At 41.8% G+C, this 25,510-nt stretch overlaps 2 protein-coding genes across 2 annotated transcripts; both read left to right on the top strand.

Annotated features, from left to right (window-relative positions):
- Positions 1 to 10,208: 10,208 nt before the first annotated feature.
- Positions 10,209 to 12,064, top strand: kcnmb2a (potassium large conductance calcium-activated channel, subfamily M, beta member 2a). The gene is made up of 5 exons (XM_070919151.1): positions 10,209 to 10,218; positions 10,620 to 10,742; positions 10,862 to 11,032; positions 11,293 to 11,488; positions 11,780 to 12,064. The coding sequence occupies exons 2-5, from the start codon at positions 10,684 to 10,686 to the stop codon at positions 12,062 to 12,064; spliced, it is 711 nt and encodes a 236-aa protein (XP_070775252.1). The 5' UTR covers positions 10,209 to 10,218; positions 10,620 to 10,683.
- Positions 12,065 to 15,222: 3,158 nt separating this feature from the next.
- On the top strand, positions 15,223 to 23,950 carry LOC139296631 (phosphatidylinositol 4,5-bisphosphate 3-kinase catalytic subunit alpha isoform-like). The gene is given in 20 exon segments (XM_070919093.1): positions 15,223 to 15,574; positions 15,850 to 16,059; positions 16,159 to 16,409; positions 16,740 to 16,985; positions 17,203 to 17,288; positions 17,393 to 17,498; positions 18,633 to 18,785; positions 19,348 to 19,482; positions 19,666 to 19,795; positions 19,951 to 20,027; positions 20,210 to 20,374; positions 20,542 to 20,645; positions 20,812 to 20,983; positions 21,668 to 21,774; positions 21,970 to 22,091; positions 22,446 to 22,524; positions 22,707 to 22,877; positions 23,054 to 23,171; positions 23,273 to 23,424; positions 23,624 to 23,950. Coding segments are annotated over 20 exon segments (3,207 nt in total). The 3' UTR covers positions 23,895 to 23,950.
- Positions 23,951 to 25,510: the final 1,560 nt, after the last annotated feature.

The raw sequence follows: 25,510 nt of genomic DNA on the forward strand, positions 1-25,510 counted from the left end.
GACATATCCTCACTTGACTGAATCATGTTATGTCACAATATATTCAGTTGTAGACGTGACATGAAAGCATTGGACAGCCTCATGAGCTGCTTATCAACTCAATAGTTCAGAATCATAACTCTCAAAGATTCAGGGCTTTGAAGTAAAACTGGTATTAGACCTTCAAAAAAAAATCATGCAGACGGACTTTATGTTACAATGCCCAAAATGATTTAACTGTACAAACAAAAAAGTCCACCCAAGACACCCCCACATTGTGAACCTACAATCACATAAAATGTAGTTGTTCTTTGAAAGCATCTTTGAGATTCATGGTGCACACTCAAACTAAATTTGGTTCAGCCATTGTTTCAGGATTGCGGTTTCCTTAGCAGTAGAACCAACACACTAATACAATGACTCAGACCAACCTTATGTCTCACAACAACAATGAAATACTACCAGTGTAGTGCGGCCTTTATCAATAGGTGTCTGCCTGTCTTAATTTCTTTTCTAGTACGATATATTCTTACCAAGAGCTCACTCTCTCTAAACTGAAGTCACAACAACCACTTCTCCTGCACATTACCTCAGCTTATTGTTGAAACAACAACGCATGCAGGGTATTCATTACATTCACTAGCAAGCAAACGGTTCTAGTGGTAACCAATTAGAGCTCTTGATTACTGCAACAGTTATTTAAACACCTGGGTTATTTTAGGGAGAACATTTGAGTAAGCATAATTTGTTAAACTTTTGCATTTAAGTTATGCATGTTTCGACCCTTTTTTTTGGGACATACCTAACGCTAACTGTTGGGCTTGACTAAGTCATTCCTGTATACCTATCCTCCCACTGGTTGGACACAAAGCTATATTGCAGCCCCCCTCTTCTCTTAATGACTCCTGACACTTTGCCATAGCAATGTGATCTTCCAGACAGCAATAAAAGCATGCAGCCACAGAAAGAGACTAAACAAAATCTATACATGTGGGAAAAAACAGTAACGGTGCAACATTAAACAGTTAATGTAGATACAGATACACTACCCATGTGATCAAGATGTCTTCAGATGCACATCATAGCTCCGTTGTCCTCAGCAAGAACTCTTACCCCCTGAGAGAAAAAGAAAGAAATTGATTGCACCTCTTCCAACTCCTAAATTATAATTACATCAGTAACCTCAGGAGTGGACATCACACCTACATCATGTTACTGATAAAGATTGCACTGTTTCTCCAGTGTGAAATCACTTGTTAATTTTTTTTAGAACATTGTCAATATTGTGCAAAACTGAATCTGTAGTTGCAGTACTACAATCAATAATTCAACAAACAACAAAAACAAAAACCATTAATTCCTTTCAACACACTCCTTGGCATGCTTTTTACACGTCAGACCACCTCTCACCGTCTCAAGCAATGCCTAAGCAACACATTTTGCAAGTTATTATGTGTTTAAATGTTGGTTAAGCAGCACAAGAACCATATAGGTCCTGCCAAATATCCACAGAAGATAGTGTTTCTTTATCAGTGCTGTGGCAAATTACATTAATTAGAATGGACATTTTGGCAGCAGCGTGTCGGTGAGTGGGTGAAAAGGCAGCAAGAGTAAAGTGTTATGAACAAAAGGGGCGTGTCACCAAACAATGAGAGAAACTGGGTCAGCAATGTAAAAAGCCAGAACAGCCAGTGGATAGTTGTGCTACGCATGGTGCCACTATCCCTGAAGAACAGTAATTGAAGGGGAAGAATGTTTATATATTGCATGAAGGAAATGAATCACAGTAAAGATTCATTTTAGATGCTGCCTACAATGTTAATCAACATCTCACTTCTGGTACTGGATCCCCAACTGGGGAAATGGACTGTGGTGTTTTAGTCTGTTTGTGTGCAGCAACACTCAGCTGCGCAACTCAGATATTGCTTTGTCGCCATTTCAGAAGAAAAGTCGTCTATGTTACTGTCGGGCCTGTTACAGCTGACCATCCTCTGGTCAGATTGATTTCGTGCAAGTTAAAGACATGCAAGTTATGTCACCATGTTAATCTGCCGGTAGCTAAATTTGCAAGATAGCATGGCAAGCTACTTGCGGAAATACATTGCCCATCCCCCACACACGGTGGCGCCTGAATGGGCCGATCAAACTACAGTGTGTACGTTAACCGACACGCTGTTGGAGGCAGGTAGTCAACGAGCCCCAGTTTGTGCCGATGAATGACTTAAAATGCACGGGACATGTTTGAATCAAATACCCCTTCTCTTATCAACGCATTACAGTGGGGTTTATATATATATATATAGTGTAACAATAATTCAAGTCAATGTTGTTACGTTAGTGTAATGGTAGGCTGACAATTGTCCACATGTCATGGGTCACTAAGTGGATGTACGGGGGGAAATGAGAACATACTTTATGGGGGCTAGCATTCTACATAATTGTCATGTAAACGCGCATTACTCGCATCTTCTTATTTACCTTAGAAACTCGTGTAATTAGCAGTTTATTATTTCCAACCCGTTTAAACGCGGTACCCAATCTGCACTGCCATGAGCTAGGTAACGTTAGCTCGCTGGCTAACACGCGAGTTAACATTAGTTTTGCCTTGGCGGCGGCCGTACCCGTCCCCACACATGCCAGTCTGGCAAGGCGGTCTAATATTTAGATAATTTAATGCAGGTCACCTAGAATTAGCTACCAAACTAATGAAATTAGCACTGGGGGTTGGTGTTGTTTTTAATTATTTTATGTAACAACTGACTGTAAGAACGTTACGTTAGCTTTTAGGAAATAGCATTTCTGACGAGCACCGTGAGATCGTCGGCTTGCTATCACGCTAAACCTGCTAACAAGCTAGCTAGGTGGCTAACACTAGCATGCTATGCTAATGACAGTGTTGCTATAATCTCGTACCTACTTGGATAAAACCTTTCAATTGACGATATCTTCCACAGCTCTTGTGTTCAAGTCAGACCATGCTATCTCTTTAATCGATTGCAAGAAAGATATTTTTCGCACATGTATTAACTATCGTTAGGTTATAATATTTAAACTAAAGCCAGGCGGTAAGAAGCCAGCAACGGCTTCAGACATTCGGCACAGTGGAGTGACCCGACATGCAAAAATGAGCTGACTGTAACTACTGTTGTTTCAAAGCGCCACTCTCTGAAGCTCAATATAACGATTAACCCGTGACAACGGCAGCATACAATGTGTTCACCGTTTCCACTATCGAATACGGCAAAGTGGCGTGGGTGATTTATGTAAGAATACCAGCTAACAGATCTATATTCATCAACAACGTTGTTTCAAATTTCTACAGAGCGTAACTAGAATATACATGCTGTATCGGTAACTAAACTATTTTCCAAAAGCACCAAACAATACCTCGTGGTTTGCTAAAGCTGAAAGTCGTCCTCAAGCGTTGATTAAATATTTGCTCTTGGGTCCGTTTGACAGGTTCAGAGCAAAATGGAGCCACGTTTCCTCGTTGAAACCGACCAATGAGATGGAATAGGAAAAAAAATGCCGAGGCCTCTGGAAGTTTGTCCCGCAGCCAAGGACCAGTCATAACAACAGTGTCCTCGCCCATCCCCCACTACACCTCTTTTCTGCATGTCTGGTCATCACTAGCCATGGTGGATTAATGACACCCCACCCCCTATCCTTTGCTCAGTCATTCAGACTGGGAAAGTCAACAACAAGCTTACATCATCATTGCAATCTGTGTTTTACACAGATTTTTTTTTTTTTTAGCTGTATGCATAATCCATAATCATATTAATTTCCTCAATGGTCCCTACGCAGATGATAGCCTGAAAGTATTCATGCCTTACTCTGTTGATTTAAGGATAAATATCAAGGATTCACTTGAAGAAACATTGGGTGCTGACCTTCACAATTCAGTATAATGTATCTTGTGTCACAATATACCTAGTTTGACTGTGATTAGTGACTGTCCCCATTTAAGTGGCTGCAAAAATTGCCTTTTCCAATGTGAGATGATGACATATCATGAAATGCAGAATTGGGAGCCATTAAATGAGTTGTTCAACAGAGTTAATCGTGCCGCATATTTAGTACATTCTTTGTTGCATGTCTTTTTTCTTGTTACCACAAATGTAATCATTTGCATGCAATCAGATGGTAAAAGTCTAACAGCTTAGCATGTATTTGTATATCCTATTTGATTAACTGTGCTGCTGAGTGATGGATTTGGCTGTAGCAGACACTCTATCTTACTGCAGTCCACTTCTTTTTTGCCTTAGCTACCTCCCAGCCTCTGAGCTGTTTGGTCCTCCCACTCAATTATCTCTTATCTTGTCAACATCTTTGCCACTTGTCCACCAGAGACCTCCCTGTCTAATATATTGTGTCACACCTTCACCAATATGGATGGGGGATAGGACAATACAATGCATTGTAATTTTTTTACGTAGAGCAAAGCTGGGAGGATTCTGCTAGAGGTGCTCTAAATGTGAAAAACCCAGCAATAGGGGGTGGATTTGATATTACACAAAACTCTGCACAGAATTATGCAAAACAGGTTTCAGTTTCAGCGCTGTTTGTCTCTAGTGGTTCATTTACGGGTGATTTCCCTCATTCTGCCTCTTGCTTCTTTCTCCTCAAGCCAGGAGAAACAGAAATATGTGCTCCATCCCTCCCACTGAGGGTGTTTTGGCTGCCAGTGAAGAAATGTGAAGCAAATTCCTCCTCTTCAATGCCAGGCTTTACGCAATATATGATTCACTCTACGGGCAAATATTGTGAATTGACTCACCTCTTTGACTGTAAATCCTACTCATCTTTTTTTTTTTTACATGCATACAGTACATGCACATACTGTATACGGTACATTGATAGATGTAAAAAATACATGTCAACATACATTTGTGAAAATCTGTGAAAAAAAGTCATAGGTTCTGTTTGTGCCAGCAGAGTACAGTAGTTCTCCATAAAATGAGATTAGCACCATTTCCCTCCATAAATGTGAGACTAGAAGGAGTACATCAGTACAGTGTCTGTGTGGGGGCGGGGAACTAATCTGCAGGACAATAACATGAGGTTGCTAGGGATGTGAGCACAGAGGCAACACTGATAAATATGTGCTGGACCTGTTGGCATCGTGTAATTGCTTGGATACTACCGCACAAGTGGCAGCAAGCTTCTGCCTTAGCAACAGCAGCATTGCATTTTTCATTTTTGATGATTTATCTTAGATTATTGGCTACATTTAAGATAAGGATATTTTGTTTTTACTTGCAAACCCCTCAAAATAAGTAATACTTGTGATCCCCTGTTGCAAGTATACATGCACAGAATAGGAAATCTCACAAGCTGATGATTTGTGTTTTCCATATTTGCAGCTACAGATGTTTTTTTAATTTCATAAGATAAAGGAATTTATCACAAAGATCCAACGTATGATGAAAACTGTGTACATTGGAGAGCCCCATCTTCAGACTGGGGCTCGCTGTGTCATTCCTTACAGCAGAGGGTTGCACAGCAGCACAGGTGACATCCCACTCAATCACCACCATAATATTAATAACACTCCTTGTGTCCAAGGAATATGCAGTGTTAAATAACAGCAATCCAAATATGGGACCAGACCGACTTGACCTAATAGCTGTTACACATGCATCATTAACATGATGAATTATGTCTGCGAGAGAGCGAGCAGCAGAAAAAGAGGAAAATGGAGCAAGAGAAGGGGGCTGCAGCTCGGCTTCACTGCCCGCTCAGCAAGAGCTATTTTTAGATTCTGAGAAACAAAGAAGCAGAATCGCCTTTCATCCCCCCTGTAACTACATTGTTTCACCTCCAAATGTGGTACTTGAAGACAGTTTGCTCCTCTTAGTAGCTATGTTTAGGCCTAACCTCAAATAAATACGAATGCCTCTCCATCTGCCCTTGAGTCTTTTTTTCTCATGCTGCTAGTTTGTGCACGTGTTTTCCTGCTGTCTTACTGTATGTATAAGGGGCTGTTGTTATTTCAAGGCTGAAGACCAGGGTATAATTAAAGAGGAAAGCATCCGTGCAGGAAGGAGCTCTTAAGGGAGATTGTCTTATATTATACCCTACCCTGTGGCCATCACTGGATGAGGCTTGGAGGAGGCAGTGAATGTAAAGTGGTGATCAGTGCACGCCTCCAGCAGAATCTGATCTGGTGCTGCTGCTATAAGGGACAGGCGTTCATGATCACACGCACCAAGGGGGATGAGTAAAGACTGCAGCCAAGATGGCTCACCAACTGGGGTACGCAAGGGAGAATTCCCCCAGCTGGTCGGAGCAGAAGGTAATCACTGCCTGCAGAAAAGTTATAGCATTAGAAAACAACTAAGTATCCTCTGCAGAGTCTTTTATGTACAAAAATCTGATGTAAAAAATAAAGTTGTGCACATATATGCAATGCCATCCCCAGATTTTTGAGCATTTTTTTTCTATTTCAGAAGGATCCTAGAAACTACCATCCAAAGTTAACAGTATTCATTTTCTTTGGATCACATGAGTTTGATGAATTTACTTGCAAATCTAATACGTTTAGATTTGTGGCAACAATGAAAAACAATGATGACAGTGTAACTATTCTTTGACCAGACATTAAGAAAATAGAACATCTTATATCTGCAAAATAAACCGATACCTTTACAAGGGTTTGCTTTCTTTAATGTGCATCTTTTAGCAAAAAAAAAAGAATGGCAAATGGTTGTTTGTGGCACATCTACTAATAAAGAAAGGTAAAGATATAACTTTATACATTTATCACCAACACATTGACTAAACTGGCATTTAGTAAGACATTTGTCCCCACCTACTAACATATTTTTCAAAAACAGATGAAAATTCCACACATATACATTTGTCATTTCACCAAAATAAAAGCATCACTCCACAAAAAAAGCACTGTGATCTTTTGCTGGTAATCAAAGTCAAAAGAGGAAACCCCTTCAATTTATCTTCCTCCAGTTTCTGAGGTTGCAGAGACACCTTGTGGCAAGAGATGGCAACGTTTTCTAGTCACAGTGTTTGAAGCAGTGGCCTCCCAGCTGCCTACACATACTGTACATTTATAACATGGAAAGGAAGAGGTGTTTGAAATAACTGCTCCTGAATTCCTCTGTGCATGTGCAACAACAAACATAGTGACAGGCCCGCGGTCGAGCCAGTCAGTGCCAGTTATTTGGAGGCACAGTGGAGATTCATTGTGCAGGACCAGCTCACTTTAAGCATGACGGCATTGTCCAGAGAACTCATATTACCAACACAGGTATGGCAGGCATTCTGTTCACTTGGGGTAAGAGTTTAAATAAGAGGTAGCCAGCTGCTGTCCCCGGGAGCCCACACCATGTTGGAGAGCCATTGCTGACAGTTGTAGCCCAAAGTCTGGATTATCATAACAACACAGCGACAAGAGGTAGGACCTCACAGATTGTACATATTACCTTTGCTATTTCAATTTAGCACACACTAGTCACACACAAAAGCTGGGGTTTATTGTAATTTGGATGTGCAAAGACAAGAGATTATTACAGGCACCATGGAGAAACACTGACTGTGAACACAGATAGCGCAGCCCATGTGCTCAAAAATGATCCAGCCCACAACAGGGGGCCAACACACAGCACATAGCTGGGAATACAAGAGTTTTAATGTCCTACATGTGAAATGGATTCAGAAGGGCTCAGATTCAGCTACAATGTGGACTTTTTAGATTGATCTGCAGTATGGCTTTGGAAATTTCACTGCATAGAGACTCTTTTTTATCGAGTGCCTTGATGAATCTTAACTGGGTAACAACAATAGGAACACGCTGTTTTTCACGTTTGTGTTTGAGGAACAACAAGACTGTAAACAACCGCAAAATACACATAATGCAATTATGAATGGATGACTGGGATTTGACATTCTGTACAATGATATGAACTACATGTACAATAACCTTGAGACATGCGGTTTATGATGCCTTTCACTGTTCACAGCGTCCAGTTGCCAGTGTGTGCACCTCAGGTGAGTGTTTACTGCTCTGTTATACCTCAGTGTGGTGCTGTGCAGTGGAGCATGTGGTTTTTTAAAGGCACCAAACACTATAGGACACCCGACAGGGGAGCAATAATCACTGGAAGGACAAGGCAAAAAATACATCCCGAGACATTCTTCATCAAAGAGCGTGTTGATAGCAGGCCAGGCTTTGAATTCTACAGCGCGGTTAAGCACGCAAACACCTACTAAAGCAAAGCGAACAGGTTCAAAGCAGAGCCCTCAGACGTAGTCTCTTTATGTTCATTTCACTTCTGTGATGTACATACAATATGAGCTCAATAGAATCCAAAGGAAGTTACAAATGGTCATATAAGATCAATGGGCACAGACATGTAAAAGGCCTCCCACCCCCTCCTACATAGGAGGAAGACACCCGGACTGAAAGAGACACAAAGAGATGCAAAATGACTACAAGTGACATGGCCGTTTTGTGTCTCTTTTTGTGTCTTTTGCATCTCTTTGTAGTTGTTTTGTGTCTTAGTGGTAATTTTCTCAGGCCCATTCAGTAACATATCCATGTATAAGATAACACCGGCTCTCTCGTCAGGTGGTCTACCACATGCCATTTGGTTTATCATTCAGTCATGTTTTCAGTCTCACAAGATGGGAGAGAGGCAGCTGGAAGGAAATTGAAGCAAGGACACGCCCATGAAGAATATACAGTGAGGTCAGCTGATGCTATCTGCCTCTGGCTCAGGCTATGTACTTCATTAAACTGATAATAAGAAAATCTGAACAATGCGTTCCTGCTGGGGTAAGCAGTTTCACACTGGCGCTGGGCGATGGAGCACCCCCTCAGACACACAAAGACTGTCTCCCTCCAGTGCTTCATGTGGTGACACTGCAGACTCTGTAGCTTTTTAAATAAGCAGCGATACGAAGAAGCAGACAAATATATCCAATATCAATCTTTCGAATTGGTGACTGTCATTCAGAATCACTATGACCATGACATATTTCTGATTCAGTTACGTTTTAGCCATTTCACTTAAATAATTTCAGATTAATTTCCTTCATTTGAAGCAAACTTGGAAGGCCATGCAAGGTCAGCCTCAACACTGTGAGGCTGTCTGGCCCATATATCATGAAAGACAACATCACTGTCCATTCCTTATAGGTTATTAGGTAGGAAGTCACCTGCCACCATAAGTTCAGCCTACATGGAGCAAGGCGCACAGCTCCCAACACATTTACTGCTCTGAAAACCCATTAAAAGCTTGAGCTTGACAGTACAGTTGGTGCAAGGAGTGAGGCGGTCTTTCTGAAAGTATGTGTGTCCATGTTTACACGCAATCAATACAGTTATGTGTGGAACGTGAGGCACTCGAGAGGCAATGGTTGGCGTGCTTTTACGGAGGAGAAAAGTTGTAAGACAGACCATAAAATTCATTGTGACTCTTTGGTCCGGGTATGCATGCAAAATCGCATGGAATGTTTCGAGGAAAGCAGAAACCTAGATAACATTTTTTGTTTCCTTCAGATTTCCTTTGTCACACTGGGGTTATCTCTTTGCAAGATTTTCCCCTAAGCAGCTGGGAATGTAATACAATGAGGAAATTACTCATCTAAGAGGAACTTGTTGGCCGATTTTCTAACTATTCTGCTCCTAGCACTCTTATCCCCTACAGAATGAAAACAGCCTGCTTATTGTGCTTACATGTGAGAAGACTGGATGATAGTTAGAGTGACCGGCAATATAAAATCTGATCCATTCTGTTCTGATTACTCTGCATCAGCAGGGGAGTAAATAAACAATATGATATGATAGTTGATTCCCACTTGATTGATTGGCATTTCTTATTCAATTTTGACTCATGATGGAGTGACATCACTGCCTCATATGAGCAAAATGGCCACACAATAACGTGAATACGTTCGTTCTAAATTGTGTTTTTGAATAAATGCCAGGCAATCTCAAGAGTGGGTTTGCATCGACCCTCACATTAACGCTAACCCTTGGGTGACCCACAACAAATAACTCATAATATCTCACTTTCCCATTTATTTGCATCTGAATCATGGCTAATGTTATTTATGGGACCCCAAGCTGCATGCGTAGCACTGAATGCTGTGTTTTCTGCAAATGGTAGGAGCGGCAGAGAGCGAGAGGAGGCACGTGCAAGGTGTTGTTGTTGTGCCAAGAGAGGATGACACAATGACTTTGTGTTGACAGCAGAAGTGTTCAGGATACAGCAGGTAGGTTTTTCATGAGCGCCTCATCAGCATTAACATCTTTCATCTGTGGCTATCTGTCATCTTGTTTACTCTTTGAAGGGTTTCTTTGTGTTCAAAATGAGATGTTTACCTGGTGGAGTCCACTATATCAGGGGTGCTTCCTGTCCCAGCACTGCACAATACTCTGATAATAAGGAACTGCTGTTTGCAGAGGCATATATTTATTTTCTACAAAGCTGGACATATTTACTAAAGTTTGACAGCAAATATGCACCAAAGGTACAGTATGATTTGTCGTCTTACAAATTCGCTTTTTAATCAGTGACTTTGGGATTTCTGTTATGTTAGGGATCCAGGTAGTAAACGTTTTAAAGCGGCACTCTTATGCTTCAACTGAACATAAAACTGGCTATAATTCACAGGTCTTTTCAGCAATCTTTCCGTTCCACCTCAGCAAGCAAAGGAGGACGTGGATCATCGGGAAAGATGTTCTTTGTAGCAGGGGCCAAAAATAAAGCAGGATCAGGCGGAGGAAATGAAAGGAGGTAACAGGTTCATACCAATTCATGCTTAAAAACTGATGCAAAGGGGCTCATACCTTTTATGCATAATGTTTGCACTGCAGCTAAAAAATATAATAATGACTCCCCCTCACCATCATCAGGTCAATCTACCAGAAATTTCGTGAGGTAGATTTGTTGGACAAGAAGAAGACAGTGACAGCTCTAAAGCCCGGTGAAGATCGGGCCATTCTCCTGGGACTCGGAATGATCCTCTCGTCAGTCATGATGTACTTTGTCCTGGGGATCACTATATTACGCTCCTATGCAGACAGGTACAGGCCTGTTGATAGAATTGCCTTTTCTTTACACCCTACAAAGGAGTTAACTGATATTTCTGTCAGAAACATGTTTTATTCATCAGATGTTTGCTTGCTGACAAACTGCTTCAGTTCTCTCTCAACCTGAAAATTGTGAAAATGAGTCCTTTATGAAATGATACCCCAAGCCACGTTGATTTCATACCATGAGATCTACCGAAATGTTTTCTGCTTTTTTTGCATTAAATTGGATCTTCATTTAAATGTCAACACAGTGTGTGGACAGAAGAGGGTGTGTGTGTTGTACTCAACTCCACGGTCACAGCAGACATGAACTGTTCCTACAACTGTGGGTCAGACTGCTGGAGAGTCTCCAAATACCCCTGTCTGCAGGTCTACGTGAGCGTCAATAACACGGGCCGTGTCAGCCGCTTATCTCACAATGAAGAGACCCAGGACACTAGCTCTGAAGTGAGTATGCTGCCAGAGGGAAAATACTGAGAATTACTGAACTGTTTCAAATGTTGACAACTGCTGTCAGACGTTGGCCTGATTACAGACATACTCTGCTCCCAATTCAGAAAATGTCAGTTGATAGGATTTGGGATTTTTCCTGGTCAAGCTGAAAGATGATGATACATGAAGGCTGATGTATTCAATGTTTTGAAATAAAAGAAACTGAGCCCCCGTCACCAACACAAAATTATGACCGATTGATTGCCCTCTAGATAACCTCAGTGTCCTTCAATCCTGTCCTTGCAGTGTTTCTATGTGCCCAGGTGCCAGAAGGACAGCGGCGCCATGCACGCCATGATTATGAACATCTCCGAGCGCCTGAAGGTGAGCCAGCAGGTCCCCTGTTACTACGACCCCAGCGAGCAGCAGGACACCGTCCTCCTGACCCGGCTGTATGACCACAGCGCCGTCTTCCACACGCTGCTCTGGCCCTCCTGCATGCTCACAGGAGGGGCCCTCATCATCGTGATGGTGAAGCTCACGCAGTACCTCTCCAGGCTATGTGAAGAGATAGGGAAAATCAAGAGGTGAGATGATGTGCAGCAGCTGTGAAAGCCAAGCATATGGTGGCTTGGTGATGGACATACGACAAGAAAGGGATTGTTATAACCTAAATGACCAGGCTGTGCCCTTCTGCAAACTTTCCCCCCACGGCGGGGGAGTTTTTCCTCATTCGAATTCAGGGCCTAAGGACAGAGGCTGTTGTATGCTGTACAGACTGTAAAGCCCCCTGAGGCAAATTGTGATTTGAGATATTGGGCTATATAAATAAAACTGACTTGACTCGACTTGGCTGAGACACTTGGAACAGCTGACTTTCTCTCCGGATCAAGGATGTGACTGTTTATAAAAGTGAACTGAGTGTTCCAAGGCGGAAACTGTCAGACATTTAACGTCTATCAAACAGGAAAAACTGTGACTGTATTTCTATGGTTGTTAAACATTGTAAAATGTTTTATGGGAACTTGTTTACAAGAGTAAAGAGATATGATTTACATGAAAAAACCAACCTTATCTAAAGTGACGGGGGAAAACACTGCTGTCTGTCCAAAAATGTACTTTGTTTGCAGTTCTAAGTTTGCAATTTTGGGAGCTTTCTTCAACTTTCCTGTATTTTAATAATCATGTGATTATTTTCTGAAACAATAATATGTTCTTATTTGATATCCACTATCTCAGCGACCAAATGAATTAAAAGTCTTTCATGAATGAACATAAGGTATACATAACCTGACATGGTTTTTTTGTCTGTCATCATGTTGGAAAAACTATTCTCGGAATTTAGCTCACCAAACCACAATGAACGTATAAAGGCCTCGTATTTAAAATACTTTGCACATTCTATGAAAAATCTAATTCATTGAGATGTTATAACAACATGTATACTTGCAGATTTATAGGAAGCACTTGCCCGGGCTTACCAAGCAAAGAAAAAAGAAATTGTATTTCAGATTCCAGGGTCAAAAGTTCACCCACCCTTCACACAACAATTAATTCAAGGTTATCTCATGAATTAAAACAGCCACTTAATGCTGGCATTGTGGTGATTTTGAGTGGCACTGTACTAAGCGATATGGTTCTTTGTGGTCACACGCTGTGGTTCTACAGCTAAAATAAATGATCATCTCCCCAGGATGTTTGTGCACCGAGAGCATCTCTGCCAAAGCTGCATCATAGTCTCAAATTTGTTTGCTTACGTTGAAGATAGAAAGGGCTTAGACAGTTTTCATCTGCATCCAGACCTGCTGGTGGCGGAAAATATCCCTCTCCTAGAATACATGACTATGTTTGTTCAAGGATGAATGTACAACACTTCAAGTTCAGACCATAACTGCTAAGCAACGGGCATTCAAATGTATTATGTTGCTAATGACTTGTTCATCTCATCTATAATTTCCCCCCGGGGATCAATAAAGTATTTCTGATTCTGATCTGCCCATGGCCTATAACGTCCCACCCACCGCAATGTCGCGTAGTTTTAAAGATACTCAAAAACAAGCGGGGTAAACACAACGTCCAAAGTGGCAGCAACAAAACACAATATGCAACGGAATTAATTAATCATACACGTATCAGTAATACTTTTCCTCATTCCGCGGTGTCTCCGGGGGTCCATCCACGCTCATGCTGGTGGAAGAATTTGCTTTGGGCTCTGCATATGACTGGCTGGAGCGACTGAACAACAACTTTGGCACTGTTTTACCTCATGTGCTCTTTTGTGGCATTTCGTGTAACTAATATCGAAGAAATCAGTGAACAAGTGGTTTCCCTTGAGCTCCGCAGTCCCATCATCTCATGACCAACTGCTTTCTCCACCATCTAAACTCACCCTGTGTGGGAGGGCGGTCCATGATGATGAGCCTGCTAGCAGCCCTCGCGCAGGCTAGCTGTGACGAGCTAGCGTGCTACCAAACTGTGCAGTTTGTTTTCGGGACAGCACGATGAAGAACATCATGAAGTATTGTAGACTTACGCCACTACAGCATATTGACAACATCACCGAGAGCTAGGGGCGTCTTTCCTCCACGATAGCGGGTCTGTCCCGACCCCCCAGTGTCTTTGTTTGGATGGACTAACGTTAGACCTAGCACCGCTGCTTGAGACTTCCAGAGCGGGCACGAATGGGATTTACTCAGTTAGCCGCTGCTAATGATTGTGCTGGCTGACTAGCTTCGCGGCTAACCGGTTGGCGTTAGCTATCTGACACAGGTAGCTAGCTTTATATTTGTTTTTTCGTGTTTTGTTGTGTGTTGGCTTTAACGGTTAACCAAAACAGCTACCCAGTTACTGACACGATACACCGTCGGGTCGCACCCTTTACTGTAGTAACGTCAGACTAACATAAGTTTATGTATCAGTCGAGGTTTTCATATTGTTAATGACATTGATCTGCTTAGTGAACTTGGCTAGCATGGTTAGCTAGCTAGCTAAGAAACAACACCTAACGTTAACCCACCAAGCAGCTGCACAACACAAACTAGTCGAAGTGACTGCCCAGGCTAAAAGCTAAACCTTAGCAGCGTTAGCTACACTTGACTAATGTGCTGGCAATGCTTGTTAGCTAACAAGTTTGTTTACATGATTTTTGGAGTGCTTTCACTCGACATCACTGGACATGAATCGGTTCACTGTTGTCCTATTTTGGGATTATTTTAACACCATCTTACTAAAGCGAAATATTTTTCTGTCTCTGATGTGATGACAGGTTATGTTATCATTAGGTCAGTTGCTGACGTTCTAATAATGTAAAATCGCAGTGACATATTTAATTACTGCAGGTTACATCGTTAAACCAGCTAAGTTGTCATAAATGTGTTGCTACCGCTCGTCTGTCAGACTGAACGGAAGTCACTTTACTATGTGCAATATGGTGAGCTCAAAAACACTAAAGCAATATACAGTGGTGCTATAGGTATTCCCCTGTAATGTAATTACTGAATTTTCATAACATTTTTATCAACCCATGTTAGATTGGGATACCCCCAGGAGTGTGTATTTAGCATTTTTATATGCTGTCATTGTGCAGCTCTGCTATCACTTAAACCAAATATTCACCACAAGCGTTTTGCATTATTGTGGACAGGTCAGTGGTTATTATATAATCCTGTTTCCTTTTTTCTCATAGTTGGTTGACATTGCTCATCTGATAATTACCAGGCTCTGAAAAGAGCGGAGTTGCTGCTACAACCATGCCTCCAAGGCCCTCCTCAGGAGAACTATGGGGTATGCACTTGATGCCCCCCAGCATCTTAGTGGACTGCCTTCTGCCAAATGGCATGATTCTTACATTGGAGTGCCTCCGGGAGGCCACACTGATCACAGTCAAACATGAGCTTTTCAAAGAGGCCAGGAAGTACCCTCTTTACCATCTGCTGCAGGAGGAGAGCTCCTACATCTTTGTCAGTGTCACCCAGGAGGCAGAGCGGGAGGAGTTTTACGATGAGACCAGGAGGTTGTGCGATCTCAGGCTCTTCCAGGCCTTCCTCAAAGTCATTGAGCCAGTAGGCAACAGAGAAGAGAAAATTCTCAACAGAGAGATAGGTACGGTTCTTGAATAATTATGCAGTTATAAAACAACCTACTCTACGGTGATGTACTGTAACAACCGTTGGCCTTGGCAATGTCGTTACCCACAATGAGGAAGATTAACATAATACCATTGGCTTTAATTAGACACATATATTGTGTTGTGTGTTGCATTGTATAATGCCAAGGCTCACATTTCACGTCATGAAAAATGCAAAAAATCTAAATAAAACATTATGAGGTTGAAGGACACACAACACATTTTTATTAAACACTTTCTTTCCTTTTAGGTTTTGCCATTGGGATGCCTATATGTGAGTTTGATTTGGTGAAAGACTCAGAAGTGCAGGACTTCAGGAGGAACATTTTAAATGTTTGCAAAGAGGCTGTGGACCTCAGAGACAGTAATGGTCCCCACAGTAGAGCTTTGTACGTATATCCTCCCAATGTAGAATCCTCTGCTGAACTTCCCAGGCACATCTATAACAAGCTAGATAAAGGTAAGACATTTTACTCCGGGCAGCAAATGTTCAGTGTCTCTGTGTTTAAAGAATGAGAGCGTATTTCTTCAGTTTGATCTTTTATTTTCTTTCCCTCAGGTCAAATCATCGTAGTCATATGGGTTATTGTGTCACCCAGCAATGACAAGCAGAAGTATACCCTGAAGATCAACCACGACTATGTGCCAGAGCAGGTGATTGCTGAAGCCATCCGTAAGAAGACGCGTAGCATGCTGCTCTCCCAGGAGCAGTTAAAGATGTGTGTGCAGGAATATCAGGGAAAGTACATCCTCAAAGTCTGCGGCTGTGACGAGTACTTACTGGAGAAATACCCTCTGAGTCAGTACAAGGTAATCTAATTTAATCTCAGGCTAGCTGCATCTGATGCTATTGTGCTTAGAGGGGAAGAGATCCACTTCACATCAAATTATCATCCAACACAAATGTGCCCGGCATTCATGACATGAAATGAAATTCATGAGAAAATATGCTGCCTGCAAAATGTGCTGATTCAATACACTGTACACGTCATAGTATACAAGTACAAAGTACTGAATGTGTCAGTTGTTGCTGACATGTATTTGTAAAATCCAATCATTTACATGTTGATTAACCTGGAAATTGTATGAATGGCTTCAAAATGTCACAATCACAGCTAAATGCCACTCTTTCCTTGACAGTATGTGCGCAGCTGTATCATGCTGGGACGGATGCCCAACTTGATGCTAATGGCAAAAGACAGCCTGTATTCCCAGCTGCCCATGGACAACTTCACCATGCCGTCTTATGCAAGGAGAATATCCACAGCAACGCCCTACATGAATGGGGAAACAGCCACCAAGTCTCTCTGGACTATCAATGGAACGCTGAGGATTAGGATACTGTGCGCTACTTACGTCAATGTTAACATCAGAGACATTGACAAGGTACACATACAGTACATCAGTGTGGTGCTGTGACTGCTTCATCTTGTTTTATAAAAATTCTCTGCTTTGTTCTGGTTTGACTAAAATGAATTTTGGCTGTAATCTCACATCTCCAGTTGGAGTATCCTTGACTTTATGTAGCCAGAAATGCAATGAAAGATATATTTATCACTTGATGGATTAGTATATATATCTGTTGTTCTTGTGGCTGCTCTAGATCTACGTCAGGACTGGGATATACCATGGTGGAGAGCAGTTGTGTGACAATGTCAACACCCAGCGCGTGCCCTGCTCGAACCCCAGGTAGGACGCCATGAAGAATAGCGCTCCATTCTGTGGGATTTCCCTCAGCTTTGTGACAGTAATGTGATTGATTGTGTTAATGGTCCTTTCCCCGTTTATTCCAGGTGGAACGAGTGGCTGAACTACGACATGTACATTCCAGACATCCCTCGTGCTGCCCGACTCTGCCTCTCCATCTGCTCTGTGAAAGGAAGGAAGGGAGCTAAAGAGGTTAGTAGTGAAATGTTAATTACATTTTAAGTAAAAATGCTTAAGATTTCAGTCTTGGTTGATTTGACGACATCCACGGTTACTGGTGGTGACAACAAGTACATTTTAATACTACAGCAAACACTCCCTGAGCAACCACTTTGTCAAAAACATATCAAAAGAGCAACTGGTGTATCTGCTTGCAGTGCAGACAAACAAGCTAGCATTGCTTTAATAAAGAAGGGAATCAGTTATTGGCCTTTTTCCATCGTGCCATGAGCAACTGCGATCTGACTTAACACAGCGCAAGTAGTTTTCCACACAACAGCAGGGCAGAGTGAAAGGAGTTGGTTACTTAGCCGAGGAGTTGGAGGTGTGCAGCCTCATACAGTCATCTGTAGCTCTTCATCCAACAGCTCATTGTGGCTGCCCCCTCTTGTTTCATTCCTTTCTGCCATAGATAATACTGATCTGCTGTCTGAAAGTGCCTAAAAATGACCATGTCATGTTTCGTAGACACATTTTTCATGAACAATCGTGGTCAGCAATAACTTCAGCGACAAATACATTGTGTTTCCTTTGTCTGCTTCATCATAAAAGCTACTCGGAGTTTCACCAGCTGAATACTTAATGTGAAGCAGCAACAGAAGGAAATGGCGGGTTTGCATCAGCAGTAACGTAATACAGCTCTGACACAGCCGTGGAAGAATAAACAGTAAACAGTGAGGCTGATATCAATGAGATAAAACAGTAACGCTGGATTCTATACATTTGTCCCTTGAGCAAAGGTAGTAGTGCTGGAATGGCGGACTCTGCCACGAACAATGAAAACTGTATAGAGAGGTAATTACTGAATGTAAATACATTAAATGGCTATTGCTAAAAAACGTTGACCATAAATAAAATCAGAAACTGTTGTTGATTTCATGAAAAATATTTTATAGCTTATAAATGTTAAGTTGTTGTCTTGTTTGTTCTCAATTAAATGTACTTTTGTTTGAGTTTTACATGAATCAAAGCGGTTAACAAAGTCGGTTAATGTAGGCATGGGAAATAAAACAACTTCCCTGCACTGCACCTGTCTGTTCCATAGCCCTGAGCTGTTGCCTCTCTAATCATTTTCATATGCATCATCTTTCTGGTATTTTCCTGTAGGAGCACTGTCCCCTCGCCTGGGGCAACATCAACCTGTTTGACTACACCCACACACTAGTAGCAGGGAAGATGGCTCTCAACCTATGGCCTGTCCCACATGGCCTGGAAGACCTGCTCAACCCTATCGGTGTCACAGGCTCTAATCCCAACAAGGTGAACAGCAAATGTCAACATTATGGATGCTCACTCACTGTTTGTGAGAAATAGTGTTTCGTAATTTTTACAGAGCTAATAGTGGTTTGATGGAGAGATTGTAAATGTAAACAGACATTGTTCTCCTTTGTTCTGTCATGCAAGTGTATTTTGTTAGTAAACAAGAAAATGTGTTTTTGCAAACAAAATTCTAAACTATGTGCCAAACTATTGGAATTATAATAGAATTTAAAGGTTGTCAAAGCAGATTTCTTTCAGTTTCAGGGACCAGGATACACTTGAAACACTAGATCGAGTAACATGTCACAAAACATCCTCTTTTTCCCAAGATTTGAAGCTTTTCAAATATGTATTATGCTTGTGTCTGCGACTGACCTCTAAGCCTCATGACCCAGTTTTAATCGAGCTGGTGACAACCTGTTGAGTTTCAGAGCTGGATTTAAGCCGCCTCGATTTAATCAACCAAGCCTCTTATCCCACTTAATTAATTACTCATTGACACAGGTGCTTTTCTTTGATTACAGTAAACACCTTGAATGACCTTTCCCCTTCCACCTTTCAGGAAACCCCTTGCTTGGAGCTGGAGTTTGACCATTTCAGTTGCCCTGTCAAGTACCCTGACATGACCATCATTGAGAACCACGCAAACTGGAATATATCCAGAGAGCTTGGCTTCAATTACTGCCACACCGGTTTGGTAAGAAAACAAGCATTTGTTTTTTTTATGATGCGTTTTATTTCACTCATCAGATTCATCACGAGATCTGATTTTCATTCTGAGCAGCTGTTACATTGTAGTTCACTCACACCACAGACAGTAACTTAATGTAAACTTTTTCATTTTATATTTTATTAAACTATGTGTTACATGGTATCGTAGAGTAACAGACTTGCACGAGACAACCCCCTGACTGACAGCGACAATGAGCAGCTACGCCAGGTGTGCAACAGAGACCCGCTGTCGGAAATCACTGAGCAGGAGAAAGACTTTCTATGGAGGCGCAGGTAATGTGTGTGCGGTTGTATAGCATGATATTTGGTTTTTGAGGGGTCAAAACCATTACATTTTACACAAAAGTCATTGCACTGTCATGTGGGGCAAATCTAGATGTCATAAAAGTTAACTAACTAACTAACTAACTTATTCTCTCCCCAAACAGACAAGACTGCCTCAATATGCCAGAGATCCTTCCCAAGATCCTCCTGGCTGTGAAATGGAACTCCAGGGATGAGATTGCACAGGTAAGCTCAGGTTTCTATCGCTGACGCACCTTTTATTTTGAAGGGTGTTGTGTGGCTGAAATAGATCTGTGCCTAACTTATCTGTTAATCTAAGCTGAAGTTTACACACATTACACACTAACACACTGTCTCATGCATTGTAGGGTTTAAAATTGCAAGATTTGTTTTGTTTTTCATTTCAGATGTATTGCCTTCTGAAGGACTGGCCTACTATCAAGCCAGAACAAGCCATGGAGTTGCTGGACTGTAACTTCCCCGATCCTATGATCAGAGAGTTTGCTGTGAAGTGCCTTGAGAAATACCTAACAGATGACAAACTCTCACAGTACCTCATTCAACTGGTTCAGGTGCGTTGTATCATTTAAATACAATTGAAGTAAACAGCGTGAACCGTTTTCATTAGTTAGTCTGATATGAAGGTTGATGTTTCAGCTTGACATACTGTAGTTGTGTTTTGTTTTGTGGTATTTTATTTTGGTATTTTAATTGGTGTGTTTTCTGTGCCTGTGCCCAGGTTCTAAAGTATGAGCAGTACCTTGATAACCCACTTGCACGCTTCCTGCTGAAAAAGGCATTGACCAATCAGAGGATAGGACATTTCTTCTTCTGGCATTTAAAGTGAGTTGATGTTCTGTGAAAACAGCTGATGTTAGTCAATGTTTTGGGACACTGTGTGTGTGTGTGTGTGTGTGTGTGTGTGTGTATATATTTGTATAGAGGTTAAGCTCCATTAGGACACAAACAACCTCTTAATGTTTTTTTTTTCTTGTCTACACGTGTGCAGGTCAGAGATGCACAACAAGACAGTGAGCCAGCGGTTTGGCCTGCTGCTGGAGTCGTACTGCCGGGCCTGTGGCATGTATCTGAAGCACCTGAGCAGACAGGTGGAGGCCATGGAGAAACTCATCAATCTCACCGACCTCCTCAAACAGGAGAAAAAAGATGAGGCACAGAAGGTAATTTGACAGCCGGCAGCTGTTAATTGTGATCCACTGAATCGTCGAGTTTACTCTGCCAATCTGGCCGCAGAGATGCCACAATATAGCAGAGTGATAAGGGTGTGGACAGTTGCTTTTGTTTTGCTTGCTGGTGACTAGATTAAGACATTTTTAAGACTGAGGGATCCTTACAGTAATAGCCATAGATTAATACAGAAAATAATAATAATAAATAAAAGCTGGTACTTGAATAAAGATTGGTTCTAAACAAAGGCCAGTATGACCTGTGATAAGGTTGGAATGGTACATTTAGCATAGTCTATTTAAAAAAAAAAAAACAAGAATACTGATCAGTTTAATTCTGTTTGACTGTTCTTGATGTTAAGCTGCTTTTAATGAAGGTCAACACTTGTAGATGTTTCACAATAAAAGCCTTCCAGGGAAGTGAAAAATATGATTAAATTACTTATGAAGGCCTTCACTTAAAAAAATATAGGCACTTCTTTTCAATAGGCCACGATTTAAGAATTAACAGAACTGTAAATAAATAACTGTGTTAGCTAATGTGCCAGTCACACTGCTGATGGTGTCCAAACAAATGACTCGGCATGCTAGCTAATTAGCAAATTGGCTCAATGTCTAAATACAATATTATCAAATCAGTAAGTTTACTAACCGATACATTGGTTTCTCTCCTCTAAGGTTCAAATGAAGTTTCTGGTGGAGCAGATGAGAAGGCCTGATTACATGGATGCCCTGCAGAGCTTCACCTCCCCACTGAATCCAGCACATCAGCTGGGAAACCTCCGGTACATGAGCGCTCCCTTATCTAACTCTCCTCTGTAGTGGCTGGCATTTAATGTTTGTTTCCTCTGCAGGAGTTGCTTTTTCCTTTTCCTCTTCAATGCTTAAAATATCATATACATAATAAAATTGTAGTTGTACTTTCTTTCAATTACTTTCCCCCCTCTCTAAACATCTAAATATCCCTGTCTCTGTTTCAGCCTAGAGGAATGCAGGATGATGTCATCAGCCAAGCGGCCTCTGTGGCTTAATTGGGAAAACCCAGATATGATGTCAGAGCTGCTCTTTCAGAACAACGAAATCATCTTCAAAAATGGAGATGGTCAGTTTTTTTCTCTGTCTCTATTTGTCCCTCCTTGCCTCCGTGTATCAGTAGACACATGCACACTTGAAAATGCTGAGCATGCAGCATCATTCAGTCTAAGCCTGTAGGGCATATCATACCACACAAACACAACCTCATCTGTGCTCTTTACACAGAATTCAGAAAGAACAAGTCAGGTTATTTGAATCTCACTTCACTGCGGCTTCTTGTGCATTTAGCGGCACCATCTGTGACCAAACTGACTTTGACAGCCCTGCTCCATAATGCATCATGGAGCTGATCAAAGAGCGGCTCAGCAGCTAATAATCACCTTACTGTCATCCACCTCCTTGTCTCTCTCTGCCTCCGCAGATCTGAGGCAGGACATGCTGACACTGCAGATCATTAGGATAATGGAGAACATCTGGCAGAACCAAGGCCTTGATCTCAGGTAGGCGCCTCACTTCACCATGACAGCAAGGATGCAGGTGCACCCTAGCTTTCATGTTCTGCACTTCGTACCTGATTAGTGGCAACCCGTGCCTGCCACCTCAAGTCATTTAACATGAAGTCCATCACTGCTGTCCTAATTGTTTCTGCGTCTCTTTGTGTTTCTTGTCCTTCCTCTCTCAGGATGCTGCCGTATGGCTGTCTGTCAATCGGAGACTGTGTGGGTTTGATTGAGGTGGTGAGGAACTCTCACACTATCATGCAGATCCAGTGTAAAGGAGGCCTAAAGGGGGCGCTGCAGTTCAACAGCCATACACTGCATCAGTGGCTCAAGGATAAGAACAAGGGGGAGATGTGAGTGGCAAAATGATTTGTACAGCTGTTTTAGTCTTCTGTAGGCTACAGAGGTGGTGTTAGTGATAATATAAAGACTATATGAAGCCTTTATGTATTTTCTTCCTTTTTATGGGAATGGTTGCATACAGTCATTGAATCCGCTGTGAGAATAAAATATTTGTTTGATTTCTCAGGTATGACCAGGCCATAGATCTGTTCACGAGGTCGTGTGCAGGCTACTGTGTAGCCACATTTATCCTGGGCATAGGGGACAGACACAATAGCAACATTATGGTCAAAGATGATGGACAGGTAAAGATTACATTTTAACGTCCTTTCTGTGTTACATATGCATACCTTTTGTTCTTTATTAAATAATTATTTAATGTCTTACTTTTCTTGTGTTTTCACAGCTGTTCCACATAGACTTCGGCCATTTCCTTGACCACAAAAAGAAGAAGTTTGGGTACAAGAGAGAACGCGTGCCCTTTGTGCTCACACAGGACTTCTTGATCGTTATTAGCAAAGGAACTCAAGAGTGCACCAAAACAAGGGAGTTTGAAAGGTAATACCAGCAACAGACATGAGTTTGTTATCTTGGGATAAAAGATTTTTCTTGATCAGCGACTTACAAAACCAAATCAAAATGGGAGATTGAGCTATTTCTACGGCTTTATGAGATTGAGCTTTTAACTCTTCTATGTGGCAGATTTGTAGAATATGTCTCCACGTTTCTTCCATGCTTGTCATCCCTTTTTGTAAAGGTTCCAGGAGATGTGTTACAAGGCGTACCTGGCAATCCGGCAGCATGCCAACCTCTTCATCAACCTCTTCTCCATGATGCTGGGCTCAGGGATGCCCGAGCTGCAGTCCTTCGACGACATCGCTTACATCAGAAAGACCCTGGCCTTGGACAAGACGGAGCAGGAGGCCCTGGACTACTTCATGAAGCAGATGAACGATGCTCACCATGGCGGCTGGACTACCAAGATGGACTGGATCTTCCACACAATTCGCCAGCATGCCATGAACTGAAATGACAACTAAAACGAGAGTAAAGGACTGTGGCAACAACGGCACACTAAGAACCAAAAGAGCAGTGAGAAGGGAGCGAAGTATTTTCCCAAACACACTAAAGCCTGGTTAATACTGCCAGCGTGTGACTCTGAAACATTACCTGCCAGTGCACCACAAAATAAGGGTGCTCAGAAGGGCCTGTTTCAGGGACATTATGTGTTTATGCTCCTGTTTCTACAGGTTTCTGAATTTCTTCTCCCTGCACTATGAAGGCAGGGTGGAGTTATATTTCATCAGTCTTCTTCATAGGAACTAAACAAGTGTAATGGACCTTGACAACGTTTGGCCTTCTTCATGTGGACACATTTTCTTTTTCTATATTTTTTTTATTCCTTTCAGTACACCGACAACCATCAGCATTAAGAAAGGATGAAGTGGTATACCATGAGCCACCGCTGGCTTTTTCTAATGTTAAAGTGTAACTGTATAATTTCCACTACCTATTTTTAACTGACGAAGACGGGAGAGATATCGACGCACAGACGGCCAGACCAGCTGAGACAAAATGAAAGGGACAATGAGAAGCCTGGTGGATGCCCACAAAATCATGGTTACCCCTTGCAGCCATAAAAAAAAAACAATCACCTACACTCTTAGTACAGGACTGACAGAGGACGTGGTGTTAAACACTTAGCTAGCATTTAACTCTTTTGGAGCAACTTATTTGTAGCCTACAGATGATGTGTCCTCAGTTTAGAACTCATGTCACGCCAGATAACTGACTTTTGTACAGCAGTATATCCATAGACTTGTATGCATTCAGTGCACATATTCCTTTTTGAGTCTATTTTCTACTGAGCCAAAGTACTAGATGTGTAACCCCACTACTCAGCAGTCTTATTGTAAAAACAAAAATAGTCACTACTATTCCAAGTCTTGTGTGTACTCATAGCACTGATCTCTGCAGTATTTGTTTTTGTTTTGTCTTATCAGTATTATTCTGTCAGATGTTGAGGCACAAATGTCCGTCATCCACCCCCACGCAGTTGGACCACAGGTGGACTGGAGAAGACCTTTCTGGTGGTCAGCTGTATAAGATGTTATGAATTGGTCTTTGTTATTCAGCTGAAAAAGGCAAAAAACGCAGGGGGAAAAGGATGTGCAGTGTTCCTTTTGTGTGCTGTGCTGTTACACTATGCAAGTTGTGATCCTAATATGTACTGTATACTGCAAAAACAAACAAAAAAAAAAGTTGATGTCAGAGTGAGGCAGAGAGAAATGCATCTCCCCCGACACGCTTACACAGAGCAGCGTGTCAGTGGACTTTGTACAGACAGTACACGGAAGAAAAAAGAAAAAAAATGCTGCACTGTAACAGACTCTTCTACTTCTTCCCAACAAAAATAACTGTGAGTAACGCCTTTGGACCCTGCCTTTTGCTTCTCCTTACCAGGTTTATATTTGGAGCTTCACTCTAAGCCATCTGTAAAATGTTTTTGAGTATTTTCTTCTGTCTCCTTGTTCTCGATCACACGAACGAAAGATAATTTAAGACAGAATCTCTCCTTACATGTGGTCCCAGATTGTGACATCCAGGTAAAGGAAGAAAAAAATTTTAACCTCCCAAGTGTCTT

Source organism: Enoplosus armatus, chromosome 14 (genome assembly GCF_043641665.1).
Source record: "Enoplosus armatus isolate fEnoArm2 chromosome 14, fEnoArm2.hap1, whole genome shotgun sequence".
NCBI classification, from domain to species: Eukaryota; Metazoa; Chordata; class Actinopteri; order Centrarchiformes; family Enoplosidae; genus Enoplosus; species Enoplosus armatus.